Source organism: Salarias fasciatus, chromosome 10 (assembly GCF_902148845.1).
Source record: "Salarias fasciatus chromosome 10, fSalaFa1.1, whole genome shotgun sequence".
Lineage (NCBI taxonomy): Eukaryota > Metazoa > Chordata > Actinopteri > Blenniiformes > Blenniidae > Salarias > Salarias fasciatus.
This window is the reverse complement of record NC_043754.1, coordinates 18,978,607-18,995,541: the sequence shown is the minus strand read 5'-3', so window position 1 is coordinate 18,995,541 and position 16,935 is coordinate 18,978,607. Positions and strand designations below refer to the sequence as shown.

The following is a 16,935-nucleotide window of genomic DNA, read 5'->3' as shown; positions in this document are numbered from 1 at the left end:
GATCTACCTCTCTTGCTTTTTTGTTTTTGTTTTTTTTTTTTTAGAAAACCTGTCCCAAAATCCTCCAGACAGTCTGCCGTTTTAATCCCTCATATTGATCTGATGTATGACCCGTGGGCACTGATATTTTCTTTACTACAATTATTGCTGTTTTTGGCATTCATTTCACATCTCTCCTCTTTGTGACATTCTTCTTCGGGTATGACGGACTGGAAAAACTGATTTACATCTTCAGTTTAACATCGAAATTTAAGTTAATGAACACCACAATACGCACACTACATGATGAAACTTGTTCAACTTAACAAATCAGGTGTCTGCCTCTGAAAGCTGTTGCCAACATCATCAAATCCCAATAAGGGATAACACTCAATAGGGATAACAAGATATGAAGGTCTAGTCGAGGAACATCTTCTTCCAGATGCAAAACACTTACCCATTCAGCTCAATGAAAACAATGACTGCTAATGATACTTGTAAAACTTTGCTCGAAAGAAAAATAGACGAGATTGTGCATGTCCGTGTTTGTGAATGGAGCCTCTTGAGAGCGAGAGAGTCTTGATGAATCACTGTTTTCTGAACTCTTTTGAAAGAGCTTTACAACAGCTCCAGAACATGTGCTGTGGAACAAACAAACACACAAAACGAGATACACATTCACTTACATGGAGTCCCCTGTGGACAGCGCAGCCACTTCTGCACCGTTATACTGTGTCACTGTATTGCATTACAGATCTACTGTTGCCAATGAAGTGTGGCCTTGCCTCTTGGCTTTCTGCCCTTCTCTGAACTCATGTGTGCTTATGTGTGTTTTGCCTGTTGCCTCCCATCTCATCTTAAAAGAAAAATCAACCGCACCTATGAAATATCCTACTTTTTAAACAAACTGAATCTCACCTCACAAACTATCTCACTTCCGTCTGAAATCCTACAGCACAGATCACACAGACGCTGCTTTCACTTGAACACCTACTGCCAGATTTTATAAAATGGACTTTGTTGTTTTTGTACAAAAGGCTGGCAAAGATTACCACTTTCTGTCTGAATTGTGTTAATGACGCTACTGTAAAGCAACAGAGGGCATTTCTCACTTCATCATTAATCATTGAGTGGTGCATTAACTAATAAAAATGTTAGGAATCTTGCTTTTTATTCATGCTGGCGAGCTGATTTGTTACAGTGGAGATTTGCTTTAAACAAATTAGCCAGCTGCCAAACATTAGCCAAGGTAACTGCAATCTGCAATGGAAATTACACGTCCAAATGTAAAATTATGCCTCAATTTTAGCATCGGCAAGGATTTCATTTGCAGTCTTGGAGTGCATTACTGAAAATTAAGCAAAAAAAAAAAAAAAAAAAACTGAGTGCAGTAATACTAAGCGTGGAAGCGCAATGCTCCAGCAATGCTGAAAATTTAAATTAAAATTTTACACCGACCCTGGTGAGGCATGCAGGTATTTGCTGAGGCTGGACATTTAAAAAATGCATTACTGTATATTCTCAATAAACTAGCGGCAAACTGCATGTTGTGCATGTTGCAGCAGTTGGAAGGACTGTAATGTTTTCCTCGAATCCTTGATGCCAACATGGGATTACAAAGATAGACATGTGAAAAAAAAAGAGTGTGAGAATATTAAACATGTAAGAAAATGCACATCAAATGCAGGCTTTAAAGAAGATACAAGGAGTACAAGTGACAAAATTTTTATTGTTTCTTTGATTGCACCATACAGCCTTGATGTCAAGGAGAAAGTTTTATCTCATTTTAGAACTGAGAATTTTCTTTAAATATCCCATTACAAAATGTCAAAGTCGGTATAGAAAATGCAAAAACAACAACAACAAAAAAGACTTAAAACCACACATCTAAAAACAAGGAAAAAAGCACTGAAAAAAAATAAAGGACAGTAACACAGAGTTGAGTTATTTGGCAGCGACTGTCTAACTTGCCAGGATTTGATCCACTGGGAGTGACAGATGAGTGCATTTGGCACTGTCATTGGTCCACACAACAGGTCGCAGCGAGACTCCTGCCAGGTGGCAGAGGGAGACATACATTGCATTGTGACAAATAAACAACCCTACACTATTCCCTGGAAGGAAACGGCAAGATGAAGGAGGACCCTACTGTACCTTCCTTCACTCCGCGATGCCTGTTTGCGCTCCACGTGTTCGAGAATGCAGAAATCGGGAGGCGAGAGCGCACATGGCCGCATGGCAGCTGATGTAAACTGCCTCATAAGAGAGGGAAAATCTGTAATTGGTGAGTAAATATTGAGTGCCCAGGCTTTGTGTGTTGGACTACAAACTGTGTGTGTGTTACAATAAAGGGTGTGTTTTCCACGTTGTAGAGAGTGGAAAGCATGAACAACACTCACTCATGTGACAGTCAGCAATCCTCTGGCAAACGCCAGAAAAACTGCTGATCATACTAACAGGATTACTAAAAGCAATGCATTCCTTTGGAATTTCTTTCCCAATGAGTGTTTACAGTAATACAGCAACCAAACATAAAACTAAACTACTACATTCAAGCATTTCCATCACTGTGCTTTGGGGAGTGATAGCTACAATTACCATTTCTGAGCCGCTTTTGGAGCTCTCCGTCCATGAGCCCACCGACTGACCGTCCACACACTGTGCCTGTCCCCGTCGTGCGGCTTTATTTGAATCACAGGAACAGACGGTGTTGGGTGAGCGACTGTCCCGCCAGTGTTCAGGGATTACCTGACGGTCGGCGTGGTCGTGACACGCAAGTGGCTGGGCTTGTTGGGAAGGGGCGGCTTGATGCCGCGGGAAGCGCTCTGTGCTGAGGATGTAGCGGTGTCCACGCTGAAGGTTTTCATCAGCTGGGCCACCCGACCACGCCCGGCGCAGACCGGCGGATTACCTGAAGTCCCGGCCTCCTCTGAGGGAGCCTTTCGAAATGTTTCCGATGCGCCAACATCTGAAAATCCAATCACAAAAAAAATGTTTATTGATAATATTTAATTAATAATCTGAAAATTCAACACTGCCAAATACATCTGTGATTTTCTTTTTTTAGTTAAAAGTGTTGCACTGGGTTAAACTGATTAAAGTGACTTAGACTGGTTACAGTTTTCTAGCAGGCCATGACATCTGTCGAGCATAAAATCTTGAACTTATCACCAAATTAGCAACTTTCTGAAAGCAAATGCAGTTTCCCCCACTCCGTTTGACTATTCCCTTCCTCTAAATGCTGTGCTTGGATCTATCTTCGCTCCTTTCTCCTTTTTATTCCCCTCCCTTCATCCCACTCTGGCTGAACAGAGGTCATCCTCAGTAGAAGTGTAGTATGGACACAGCTGGGTGTAGTTTGTGTGTGTGTGTGTGTGTCTGTGTGTGTGTGTAAGCTTGTTGAGGTACTGCGTTTGGAAGAGGGTGTAATTGAGGGAGGAATGGAGGGAACAGGAGTAACGGAGGGGAGGGTGGGCCACAGGGACGGCAATGGAGAGCAGACAGACGCTGCTCAGACACCAGAAGGCTTGAGGAGCCACATATTTTTAGCGTCATCCCCGGGGGACAGAGATATGTGAGAGCGCCCGCGTGCACGGCTACAGACACACACACACACACACAAGCGCACACAGGCACTCCTCGCATAGGCTACACAAAATCAAGTGAAAACACGCAGGGCGCACATAGACGATTTTAAACAGTTAAAATTCGAGCGACACGCACGTTCTCATGTTACGCTCAGGTCCGTGCATGCTCTCACGCGCATGAGCACAAGCATGCACCTTCACGCGGCTCTCCCTGCTCATGGATTCAGTCACGCATGCAGTCATCTCTGACTAACACCCTGGCACCGCGCACGCACACACACACACACACACACACACACACACTCACACTCACATACACACACACACAGAGGTGGAGTACAGCCAAAACCACACGAGCACTCCTGGGGCCGGAAAACCTTTAAAGCTCTTGATGTCTTGCAGGCATGAAAGGAAGAGACCTAAAGTAGCCTTTAAGGTTGTGTTATTGTTTATTGTTGTTTACTCTCCTCTCTGTCCTCACCCTCACTCTCTCCCTCTCGCCCTCTCCCCGTGGCTTCAACACCTCCCTCTACCTTCCTCTTCATCTTCCTCTCCCCCTGTCTTGCCCTGCCTTCCTCTGCCCCCTGACCCGCGGTTCCTGTGTTAATGTCCTCTCGCCGCGCTGCGTGGGCTTGCCTCTGATTGTCTCGTTGTGTTGTGTGGTCACCACGGAAACCTTGGATAGGCTCCAGCAATTGAGGCTGACACACATTCAGGCACGCATCGCACACACACACACACACACGCGGACACACACACACACACACACACACAGACGCATAAACACCGCCGCCGCCACATACACACTCAGGGTCAGAGAGTTTTTTGAGCTCAGAGCCTTGGTGCAGGTCTGAGTGGAATGCTTAATAGAGACTGTGAGATAGAAAGAAGGATTGGGAGGATTGGTGGTTTCGGTGTTATGGACCTTATATGTTTGTGTGTGTGCTTGTGTGTTGTCCTCGCAGGTAACATGGCAGGTAACCTGCCTTAAAATGCCTAAAAACAAAAATGCGTATACTTCCTGCCTTTCTGCCTGCAACTCCTCTCAGAAACTTTGCCGAGAGCGTTATCCGCAGAAGCAGCCATTAAGGTTACCTGCAAAAACATCTATTAAAATAAAGAGTGCCCCTGCACTAAATCACTCATCGAGATTGATTAATCTTCCATTCGAGCCTTCGGATGCCACTCAACTCACATCAGTCCGGCTCGTAAATGTACAGGGAGGACAAAGAAGAGGGGGCGTGAAGCAGTGTCGATGAGCGGGCCAGCACAAAAATTAAAGACCAATCTATCTCTTTAAAGACCTCCACGTCTCTGGCAGAAAAAGAGGAGGGGCTGGATGTGGGGTGGGGTGGGGGCGGTGGTGGAAAGGTGGGAGGTGGGGTGCAGAAATAGGGCAGAGGGCAGAATTCCCGAGCAGCACGTCTGTGGACTGAAGGGCAGGGAGGAGTAGAGGTGTAGGTGTGTGTGTGTGTGTGTGTGTGTGTGTGTGTGTGTGTGTGTGTGTGTGTGTGTGTGTGTGTGTGTGTGTGCGTGCGCGTCTGTATGTGTGTTTTTGTGTGAAAGCGCGGGGGCGGGCTCCTGTGTGGGGGCTGGGGCCCCTGTCACTTATCAGCTCTGGCTGAGCGTCGCCCTGGGCTAGAGTCGGGAAGCAGCGCTGGAATGCGTGTCCTTCCCTCTGAAGGTGAAGAGAGAGGAGAGGAAAGCCGACGGACGGCGAGTAGGGGCTTAGAGACACACACACACACACACACGCACACATACACACACACACACACACACACACCAACGTACTGCAAACTATTGAAGATCCACCACACCAACTCCTCAGCCCCGTCTTTTTACCCATCATGTAGCTTTCACTTTCTGTTTTATGCAGATGACACACAACTAACAGCTAAAGGAAAATTTTGACAGTTGCAAGTTGAAATTGAGGTTTTTGATTGCTGAGTTCATCAGAAATATCCTTCTTCTGCACCGCTTTACCTCGTTGAAGGCAACAAGATGCTCGAGCTAAATAATGTAGCGTAGGGTACACCATGGACAGTTCTCCAGATCATCACAGGACAAAGACAGAGAGACAGGTGGAACCATGGGCAATTTAAAATTGTCGCTTATGCTCACATGCATGTCTTTGGGCTGTGGGAGCAAACATGCAAACACGGGTAGAACATGTAAACTCAACACAGAAATCGAATTGAATGCTGGCTTTGGGAGGTCACATTTTAATTCACAATCAAATATATCGTCACGATTGCTTTTTTTGCCTGACATTACCACACTGATTGCACTGATTGCAGCAAATAATAGCGCCTTAGCATTTCATGCAACAACTAACATTTTTCAGTTTGTTAGATGGTTGAATCAATAGGCCTACATATGTTAAAAAAATCATATTTATATGTTGAGATTTTCTTAAGCTTTTAGTATCAACACTATGATAGCGAAAACTTGAATGGCTTTGATGATACGCGAATTCTGTGTTGAATATTTCGCGCACAGTCATGCTCTTAGCCACACTTCTATCTGACAGGTTTTTTTTTTTTTTCCTAGACTAAAAGCTTCAGTCCACCGGGCCAAGGAACACACTCTCATCTGTTTCATTCTCATATCTGTTAGCATGTCGCTGTTCTTAGAGGCTCTCCACACAGTACTTTGTTGTCTGATGCGGCGTCGGTAACATCCGTAAGGACGCGCCGCAAAGAAGGACGAGGAAACAAATAGAAGGACGAGTAAACAAATGGCCGTGTCGGCCGTAAACACGCTGGAGCAAAACAACAAGGCTGCCCAGCCGCTAGCTCCCAGCACGTCCTCCAGCTCGCACTGCCTCGCCCCGCTCACCTCTCGCTGCACTGCTACTCCCTAAAATACCCCCCAAACCTGCCCTCTGACCCTGACCACTCCCACCAGTGCGGGCACATTCGGTTTTTTTCGTTTTAATTAAAAACAAAGTGTTTATTGAACATCACAGGGTCACGACAACATGACATGTATACCACTACCTGAAATGAACTCTTGTCAGACGCACTGAGAAGCATCCAGTGTTTGAGTGCAACAGTAACATGCTCATATATATACACAGTATATATTAAATACACGTTATTTCTCAGGCCGCTTTCTTTCGATAAAAGCCTCAGCACCTAAACGATGTCGACAACATGACTTCTCCAGGGTTTGATTTAGGATTTCAGAACACTTTCGGTCCAGCTCTGGAGGATAATTGTTAAAACAAATGGATGCCACTAAAGCAGGTTATTAAGTTATTTTCCTCCAAGCGTTTTGCGTGGGCCTCAGGGCCGACTCACAGGACGCACCAATCTTTGTCATTACCCACATTCAAAAGAAAACAGCTGAGCCATAAGCCTTATCCTAGCCGGCCTCCTCCTCCCCTCGGAGCGGGCTTCCTGCCATTGTCAAGGACAGACACTTTGTCAGGATTTTTGTCCAGAGTCAGGACACATTTATTCACCACCTTGCTCAACCCACCTCAACTCCCACCACACCAGCTGTTCTTTTGCCTTTCTCTTTCTTTCCTCTTCCCTACGTTCATCTGTTATTCTCTGCCCTGGCAATGCCCGGTGATCTAATATCCAGCCACTAATGTGGGCGCAAACACACACACGCACACACACACACAATTTGTTGAAATCGTAGATTTGTTTTCTTCTCTGTATCCAGATTTTACTCATTCGTGTTCTGTGAAACTGTTCCTGTTCCAACTGATAAATCACCTTAACTGCTTTGAGCTCGCTGCAACATGCCTCCACAAACAGATTTCTCACTTGATGTTACTGAAGCACAATTTCTCTCAAACACTTTTTGATTATAATATAGTGTGTTTAGACCGCTGCGCTTCAGTTAGTATCTGTGAACAGCATTTCACAAATATTTCCACAATTTTTTTGTCTCTTGATGACATTAATACGAGCGTGTGAGCGCTCCCGTGTCTGGCTTTCTCCGAAGATTTTGCGGATCGACGACGAACTGCCAGGAATTTTCGGGATGAACCAATCACGTGAAACATCACAGCTTAAGAGTGTTCTTTTTGAATGTAGTTGTCAGGGGTAAAAACAAGTCGGCAAATCTTGACTGACTCAATCTTGGGTTTTTCTGAGGGACATTTTCTGGAGGAACTGATATATGGGACATTTCCAAACATTTCCTACTATTTATTTTGAACTAAACGCATCAAGTGCAGCCTGAGCCCACACACCCTAGTGCAATAATCGCTTGGAGGTACATGAAAATTATTGAATTGTCTTTCTTTTTCATGTCAGATTCTTTGTTGTTTTCTCACAAAAAAGAAACAAAAAGCTGCTCCCAGAGAGATGTAACCTCAAGGAACTGTTGCAGCGTGTTTACTATGAGCATGTGTTGTAGGTTGAGCTTTTTTCCAGCAGAGGGACCTTATGGAGATGAGATTTTCTATCTGACCAGATTTTTTTTTTTTCTACAGTATCATTGATTTCCACTGGATGGTGCTACATTCACCCCTGCACTAAACATTTCTGTGTAAATCTATGACTACATGGGGACAAGTAGGAAATCCCACACATTTCAAACAAAAAGCAATCTGTGTTCCAGGCTGGTGGAGCTACTCATGACAAGAATTAATTCTGAAAATGACCTGTTACACACGGTACAGACAGAGATGAAGGTGCAATCTGGATAATGGACACTGAGGGAGACACAAAAGCAAATAAGCCACTTTGCTTGGGGAAATGAATGCATTGTGTTTATAAGGGGGGCACTTTACTCTCTGGTATTGCTCCTCCTCCTTCCAGTGTGTTACCTACTTTCTAAAACCTAACAACATCCATCAGTTTTCTATCCTGCTGGAGACGATCCCAGCTGACTGTGGGCGAAGGCATTGTTCATCTTGGTCAGCCCACCAGTCTATTTAGCTCCGGTACCAGATGAATTAACATCACAACACAGGTGAATAATTTTTGTTTTCTTTAATGCTGTTCAGTGGATTTCTGTTAAATTGTTCATCGTCTATTGTTGCTCTGAGTAACAAAAGCTCTGTCCGTCTTGGAGCATTTAATTGAATTAAATGACCTGGAATGATCTGGAATACCTATATTCACAATTTCACTGGTAACACTCCTGAAAGACAATAAAGAAGCGACCAAACCAGCAGGTGTGTCTGAGTGATGTGGTACCAAGGGACAAATCCCAGTCACATAAGCTTTTCCCCCCTCTAGGCAGGCCTCTTTTACGCTGCCAGTCTATAAAGATTCCTCGGAGCTGAGCCACTATTTGGCGACCACATTGGGTTTGGGGAAATAAATCCTTCTCCCTTGCCACAGCACTGAGAAACTCATCTAGTATGAACTTTGTTCAGACTGGTTCTGCACAGCTCTCCACAACCATTATTATTCTTCGAGGAGAAGCGGTGGGAAAGAGCCCTGTGACTGCTGCTGATTGTCATCCCAGCTAGGTGGAATATTGTGGACTAATTTTTTTGTTGAGAGCACATCAGCGGAAGGTTTTTGTTCAGGAACCAGTCAAATAAAGGACTTCAAACAATATGTTGAAACAAAGCCTTTTTTAAATCTGCCTCACTCACTTTTGCTGCCGTGTGACTCCTGGGCCTTCGGAGCTTCTCGGGAGTGCAGACCACTTTTGGTGGGCGACGTCATCCCGGGGTCTGTTTTGACAGTGCTGCTGGGGGGAGAGGCGGCTGCCAGTCTCAGATTTGTGAGGCCGGGTCTCGTGTTGATATAGCCTGGTTCCACGTTTGCAGAAGCCGGTCTCACGTTGACAGGGCTGGTTCTCTTGGGAGGCCTGGAGCAGATGGAGGGCTGAGGAAGTGACTTCTCCTCGGTCGCGCCGGCTGACTTCAGCTCAGTCTGCAGAGTGAGGAGTGACAAAGGAGGACAGGGGAGCGCGATCAGTGTTGACAGCTAATTCACATACAGTGGAATTACTGTCATGTTTGATTAAATCATTAGATAAATGATTCACCAAATTACAGTTCTCCAATGGCAACACTGTGCCGTAATGAAACACACAGAACTATGACCACTGATTAAGACTTTAAGGATGTGCCGAGAGAAAATTATAAGGTGACTTGGAAAATCAAGCTGCCTCGCTAATCTCCCCTCCTGATCTTACGCCTTTCTAATCAACAATCTCCCGCTCTCCTCCTCTCTCAGGATGGCTTGCTCCCCGTCTAAATCAACTGGCGAAAACCTGCAGCAGCGTGAGCGGCAGCCTCTCTGCCACAGCACCAAACCGGCTCCCTCGCTGTTTCCAGGAACAAATAATTCCGTCTACAAACAAGACATTCAACAAAATAATGAGTCTTATAGAACGAGGCTTATGCTGTGAATTCTTGGCCGTCACAATGGCCAAACCTCCTAAGGTGTGGACGTGCTCCGCCACATCAGCATGGGTGGGACGCAGGATGTGTTGGGGCCTGTAATATGGTGAGTCTGGTGTAGATGCAAGGAGTGAGGGAGAGACATTTCCTTCTGTGGCAAAGAGAAGGGGAAAAAACAGAGAAGAGAGGAGAGCTCACGCGCCCAAACCTCCAGAGACTATCCCACAATCCCATCCATCTGCGACTGACGCATTCTCTATCTCTGGCGTTTTAATTCCCTGATCAAGTTCATCAACCATCTGTTCTAGGGCAGTCCAGAAATCCTTCCTTGCCTCTGTGATTCAGCTGTTCTTGCGAAGCGTGTCACCTGCGCGTGCGCACACACACACACACACACACACACACGCACATTTGCATGCACATAAACACGGAAAGCAAGGGGAGACAGAGAACACACTTCCCAAACAGCGCAGGGCTGGAGCGATGATGGAGCCAGTGGGAGGACAGTTCAGTTCAGCTGTTCCCCGGAGAGAGCTGTGAGGGGTGCGGCAGCCCAGACAAGCCGGAGCACACAGTGAGGGAGAATGCTGGGAGAAAGATGATCTGCAGAGAGGCTGGGAGTGAGGGGACAGCTGGCCCTAACCACCATTTCCTGTTCGTTACGGAGGGGAGGACCGCCTCAAGAAGACACAAAGAAGGACACTCGAAAGCATTTCCCTAAAATAACTGCTGCTCGGCGTGTTGTTGATCATACCTTAGTGGAATGCTGTTTCTTTATTAACAGACAATGCCTGAACATAAACCACCCTGTGCTCGTAGGTCGGATGGGTTGTACTGTAAGTGCAGCCAAATATTCTAAAAGTTGAGAATCGATTGGAAAAAAAAAAAATCCAAGGGAAAAAAAAAAAACATGCAGTGACTTTAATTCATAAATACCTTTTCTGCCTCTGTAGCTGCTGAATGCTCACTCACTGACACCTGTGGGTTTAACCAAGACATTACATGAGTGTTTCAGGCCTTGATGCAGCCTGAGAGCACACAGCTCCACACGCAGCGTGCAGTTGCTCTGACTCACCGGCAGAGGGAGTGAAGCAGCCGTCTCCTCGCTCTTGCCCTGTGTGAAGAGAGACATTGCCTTGTTATTTTAGACTGGAGGCGACACGTCATCCTCCTCTTAACTTTGAGCCACTTCCTTGAGTCAGTGTGGAACTCAAATGGAGCACAGACAAGCAAGCTAAAGTTTCAGTGCTGGGCGAAAGAAAATGCATCAGCTGATCATGTGGAAATTATTAAATGTGATGAGTTTTTGGGAACACATCTGCACAGTGGCTCGGATAAATGTGTCTGCAGGAGAAGCCAGCCATGGGCCGGGATGCTCGCGTTTCCACGGGGTGATCAGCACGCAGCTTCAGCGCCGTGGTCAGGCCAGATGAGACCATCCGCCCTGGCTCACTCTGGCTCAGTGTGTTCAATGTTGCCATGACAACGCAGCGAATCTCGTTTTGAGATAGCGTGAAAGAAGGCAGAGACCCCCCACCCACTTGCACTGCACAGCCAGCACACCGCACACACATGCACACACCCAAAAATATCACCAGCCCAGATATCGTCCAAACCGAGAGCTCATTTTGATGCTAAATAGACGTCAAAAAGAACCAGAGTACAGCTTTTTAATGTGGACATTGATTTTCAGTAGCTATGCTCCAAAGACTAATTGATAGTTTTCTCCCACTGTTCTGCAGATGAGAGAGAAGAAAATGAAGTGATGGAAGTATTGAGTTTGAGATGGAAATCTGATCATAGCACGGCCAAGCTGGAGGTGAACTTTACATATAAGTTGGTCAGATAACCCTTTGACTTTTAATCTCAATTATTTTTGCACCATTTGAAACGATAAAAACAAAAGATCACCAGATAGGAGATGAAAGTGAGACGCGGTGAAAAGAAAAGACCTTCCTTAAGGCCACAAACAAACTTTGACGTACCTTTAAGTTCAGTGAGATACCAGGTTGTGTTTTAGGAGGAAGATTCTCTCTTTCTCTCCTGTCAGGTTCCGTATTTTTTCTGCTTTTCAAGATAGTTTTCTGGCTGTAAAACACAAACAGATCGTGTCATCTCTCTCTTTATAAGTCCTGCCACAAGATGACAAAACTATTTTTAATCACTGTTTTTAAGCAAACGGCCAAAACACAACAGATAATTCTCTTATGTCATTACTAATTCAAACTTAGATGTTAGTTTAGTAAATTTTGTAATGGAAAAGTGTATTACTGCGTGTTGTTCTGAGGATTTGGTGTCTTCTTTTCTCCAAGTCCCGAGCAGATGAACTTCGAGGTGAGCTCGTCCACTTCCCCGATCACGATGACCGCCACGTCGCCGTCCCGGCCGGGCATCCAGGAAACATTCTTACTGTTGGCTGTTCAGAAACACACACACACACACACAAACAACTGTGATGATGATCATTTGTTTGCACTGATATTATAGATTTTTAAATCGTTTGTGTAAATGTTAGCACTGCCTCCCTATAAGGACATAGTATGTCAGTTTTTATAAAGCAGCTTCGCAGATGGAGGGATGCTGAGGTGACAAAAAAAAATGCAAACAATACAAAAACACTCACATACACACTCACACATGACAAAATATTGCAAAGTTTTTCAGGTGTTTGTTAATTATCTAGAATTTCTATTACTCACAGCAAAGCTTGACAGAAGTGAAAAGAGCATTGGTTGGTCAGTTTATTTTCAGGGACAAATATTTAAAGAATCCCTTTGAAATGCTCTGCTGATAATTTTTAAAAGTGAGATAAAGTGATGTAGTAGTGATCATTTATCATTTAACTTAGCAGGGTGAGTGTGTTTACGTTGAGTTTGGTTTATTCGCAATCTACACAGATGGTGTTTTCTGACACACAGCACGTAAGAAAATTAGACCAATGCTGAAAAAAGAGGTTTGAAAGAACATGACAAGCGGGTTTCTTTCAGTCCCTGTTCCTGACCTGAAAAATACCAATGATTTGTCGCAAGGACACAGAGTTCTCACGAGTTTTGCAGCTCAGAAGTATGCTCCCTCCCATGTGTAACGACATGTTAGTGCCGTGTGACTGTCTGGGAGCACAGAGGAGCTATAGAGATAATTCAACTGACGCAGGCCCAGGAGGAGCAGCTTGTTGGTCAAAAACAGGAGTGCATACTTTCATGGCGAACTGGTTTCACCAGCCTGCCCTGTGAATCACATTCCAACGGGGCATACCGGGATGACGACAAAAACACAGCAGTCTGAACATACCTGGGTAAACAAGCGAGCAGCTCAAAGTGACAGCTGAAGCCACAACTCCTCTGTCAGGTGCACATGAGACGAGCGCTGTCGGCTGAGATTAGGAGCACGGCGCATTAAGTGTTCCACCGTTACACGGCTGTAATGGGGTTTGATCTGGAATTATGTTTCAGAAAGCGCAGGAGTGTGTCTGAAAAACAGCCAGGCGCTCAGACTGAAGTGCCGTTTCTGGACGTCACCAGTGTGCTATGAGCACAGTCACACAGAGCCAGCACATAAACACCAAGTACCACGAAGTCAGCTCAACCGCAGGAAAAACACATGATCAAAAAAAAAAAAAAGCTAAATGCTGAATATGAGCTCTTAAGCACAGCAGAGTTTGTCCCTGACTTTATTCTATGTACCGTGAAAACAAGCCGAGTATGGGGTCTCTCCCATGAGGCAATCTAGATACAATCAAAGTCTCTCTTTGTTTGCCAAACACATACATTTCCTGCGAGCTTCCTGTTACTCTCCATGCTAATTGTTTGAAGGATTGAGTCTTGACTCACTTCCTATTTTTACACAAAAACACGAAGTATCCACCATTTCCCCTGCACTAAAAGAGAAAAAGAAAAAAAGCAATGAGCCTGTGCTGAGAGGTGACCATGTGATCTCAGGCCGTAGTCTCCTCAGGACAGCTGCACTGGTCATTAAGAGAAAGAAATGAAAGAGCGCTGTTCTCCCACTCTGCTCCCCGGTTAATAGTACGTGCTTTGTGATCAACCAAGACGAGACAGATCACATTACCATGTCAGTCAGAGTTAATGCACCAGCTGCAGCGTGCCGTTAATTGGTTTTCAGTCATATTGGGATATGTGGGAGGTTTTACCAACTGCTTGATCTTTCTAGCCTTTCTCTGCAGTTTGCTTTGCTGTCTCTGTCACGATAAAAAACAAAACAAAATTCTACCCGAGTCATTACACAGTACCATTTTGGGCCAAGGTTTTCTTTCAAATACACACAGGAGGAAATGCAGACAGGCAAGATTCTGCAGCGTGTGACAAACCTGTTTGAAGACAGACTTGTGACTTCCTGGGTTTCTGGTTTTGGTGTTTGGTTTGATAGCTTCATGTGAATACTGCTCACCCCGATTGTTGCTTTCAAGCGGAAGCCAGCCGTGTGAATTCACCTCTCGCATTGCTCGCAGGGTTTTTTTTTTTTTCTTTTGCATGGTGGTCTGTCTGAGCAAAGTGTTATCTGCCATGTTTTTTTTCCATTGAATATGACTCTCAGACTTAAGTTGAATCTGTGACTCAGTGACAAAAATCCAGTGTTGCTTCAAGGCTCATATTACAAGAGTGACTACTGAAAAAAATGATCCTGAAAGCAAAACGTGCATGTCAGCTTTCACCATAATGTATTAACTCATCATAATTAAAGCTCACTTTTAATATATGTCCCAAATAAAGCGCTCAGTATAGGCTGAGTGTAATTCTACCCTCACTTCTGATTCACTCGGCTTTTGTAAACGTTAACGTCTGTGACTGTGATGTTGACTTTGCTTCATTGAGCAGCTTCTGTCAGCTGTATTTGTTTGGTTCTTGAGACATAAATTCAACTTCATGTATAAATGCTTTCTGTTTGTGTTGGCAAACAGCTGCCGAGATGAGGGGGAACACGAGTTTACACCAATGAAAGCAAATCCGGCTGCTCAGGACGTCTGTCACAGCCAGCGCTCGCATGCTTCAGCAGTCAGCTTCTCAAGCTGTGGAGTGCTCAATCAGGTAATTTCACGTGACACTCCGCACACATTATGACTGAAAGGGATCCGAACGCAGCCCTTAAAAGGACAACAGATGGGTTTCTGTCAGAAGCTTTGTTCAAAGTGTGAGGCCCGGTACGCTTGAAAAACTTGAAGCTGCACCCTGTAGCTCTGGATAAACAGGAAGGAGACAAGTTAAAAGAGAGGAGGAGGTGGTGATGGGTCAGTTTGGTTACCTTTCCTGGCCTTTGGCCGCTTTGATTCATTGCTCCTCTCTTCTTTCTCGAGTTTCTCCTCCCGCTCTTTCCAGCGCCGTACCTGCTCCTGGCGCATTTTCAGGAACAGAGTCTTTTTCTGGTCGTCATTGAGAGCGTTCAGCACATCGGGGTCGATGTACATTTCCTTTAGAATCTGCTGCAGCATGTTGGCGGCTGAATGGTGGGCTCGCTCCGTACCACCCGCCCCAGCTGTCAGTCAGATGAAGGAAGCGCTGTCCTTTGGCCAGCAGCGTCTTCAGTAGAGGTGGATGCTTTATCGTCTCATGTTGTTTGGCACAAACTTAGTGAGGAGATTTATCCTGAAGTCACTCTGACTTTCCCAATTGAACTCTTCTTGAATTGATTATGCTTGCTCTTTTGTACATACTGTACAGTCTCACACACACACACACAGGCTGTCTTTCTGTGTTGTGCTCCCAGTTCCTCCACCCTACATGTCAGTTTTCTTTGACTTTGGAAGTCGTCATAGGTCCAGTCTACAAAAGGAGAAACACAGGGAAGGCATTTGTATGATTGCAGCAGGCGTGTTTACAAGGCTGGAATGTCAAAATACACTATATATTCAGCATTGTAAGCATTTATTTCGTCCCATCCTTCATGAATACGGAAGAGCCTAAAGCCTGTTCCTACACTGCAGCCCAGAATGGGAGGAGATTCCTCAGGAATGGGACTGTTTCTGTCATCAGTGGCCCATCTCGCTGCTTCCCCTCCCCACCGCACATCCCTTCCCAAATCCATGTTTCTTTCTTCACAAGACTCCCTCAAGACAGCGGCTCCGTCTTACATGGTCAGTGTCTGGTTGTCAGTTGGGGCGGGGGTGGTGGGGAGAAAGAAGAAGACGAAACGGGGTCATAGCCTACAACAGCATGAGCCGGTTGCTCTAACAAGGGGATTGAAATGGACCCCTCCAATCACAGTGGGTAGTTAAACAATGGCTACCACATAAGCAGCACTTGGAGGGAAAGAAAGCTTGTCTCAGACAGAGAAGTCTCACACCGGTGGAATACAGATTGGTGTCTGCTAAACACGTTGCGGTGTGCACAGAAGGAAGCCCAGGAGAGAGGAGGGGAAAGTGAGTGTGGAAAAGTGAGTGGTACGAAACAAAAGGGGAGTTGTAAGAGAAGGGTAGAATTTGCTGGAGTACTCACAGTGGGATGTAGACAGCCGCTCCACAGCAGAGTATGCTAACTAAGCTGAGAGAGTCGGAGTGCTTGTGGGTCCTCCTCGTCTTTGTGTGTTTGACTGAGGCTGATGACATCACAACATTCCACGGCCCTGCTCCCTCCCTCCTCCTTCCCTCTGTCTCTCTCTCTCTCCTTCCCTCCTTCTCAGAAACCCTCTCGGCAGCTCGCTAAAATAAAAAAAACACACGCACATTTAATTTAATAGAAAAGAGGAAGAGCGCAGTTCAGGAAGTTGACCTCACGCATTAAATACGTTGTTAAAAAAAAAAAAAAAAGACAGCAAAAGAAGCGGAAGCTCCTCAACTTCCAAACTACTTTCCCACGCAAGAAACCTCTCTTCTCCTAAACTTTACATCTACGATTATTATTCGGTCATAAATAGATAAGGGATAACCGTTAATATAAGCCCCACAATGTAAATGAAAAACACTGTTTTTTGTGTATGCTTACATTTCTCTTTCAAACTAGAAACTTTTGGAAAATGTTTGTTTCATTCTGTAGTTTATGACACATTGTGTCGATATTCAGTCCAGTTTCTTTTGCTATTTTTATAGTT

General features: G+C 45.1%; 2 protein-coding genes across 2 annotated transcripts in view; one reads left to right on the top strand and one right to left on the bottom strand.

Moving 5' to 3' along the window:
* Window positions 1-1,688: 1,688 nt before the first annotated feature.
* Window positions 1,689-16,482, bottom strand: LOC115395318 (SH2 domain-containing protein 4A). Its single transcript, XM_030100795.1, has 8 exons — window positions 16,344-16,482; window positions 15,154-15,671; window positions 12,166-12,310; window positions 11,880-11,982; window positions 10,970-11,008; window positions 10,831-10,872; window positions 9,139-9,421; window positions 1,689-2,947 (listed from the first exon to the last, which is right to left on the bottom strand). The coding sequence occupies exons 2-8, from the start codon at window positions 15,338-15,340 to the stop codon at window positions 2,724-2,726; spliced, it is 1,023 nt and encodes a 340-aa protein (XP_029956655.1). The 5' UTR covers window positions 15,341-15,671; window positions 16,344-16,482; the 3' UTR covers window positions 1,689-2,723.
* The window catches only part of nrg2a (neuregulin 2a), an 80,591-nt gene continuing 78,574 nt past the window's right edge, over window positions 14,919-16,935 (top strand). Inside the window, exon 1 of the mRNA XM_030100792.1 lies at window positions 14,919-14,939. The gene's annotated coding sequence lies outside the window, so the exon portion shown is untranslated. The remainder of the gene's footprint in view (window positions 14,940-16,935) is intronic.

Coding starts and splice junctions, on each gene's coding strand:
- LOC115395318 (XM_030100795.1), bottom strand. CDS start 15,340: ATGCTGCAGCAGATTCTAAAGGAAATGTACATCGACCCCGATGTGCTG. Junction 12,311..15,153: donor GCGGCCAAAGGCCAGGAAAG/GTAACCAAACTG, acceptor GTTTCTGAACAG/CCAACAGTAAGAATGTTTCC. Junction 2,948..9,138: donor GGAGTCACACGGCAGCAAAA/GTGAGTGAGGCA, acceptor TTGGATTTTCAG/ATGTTGGCGCATCGGAAACA.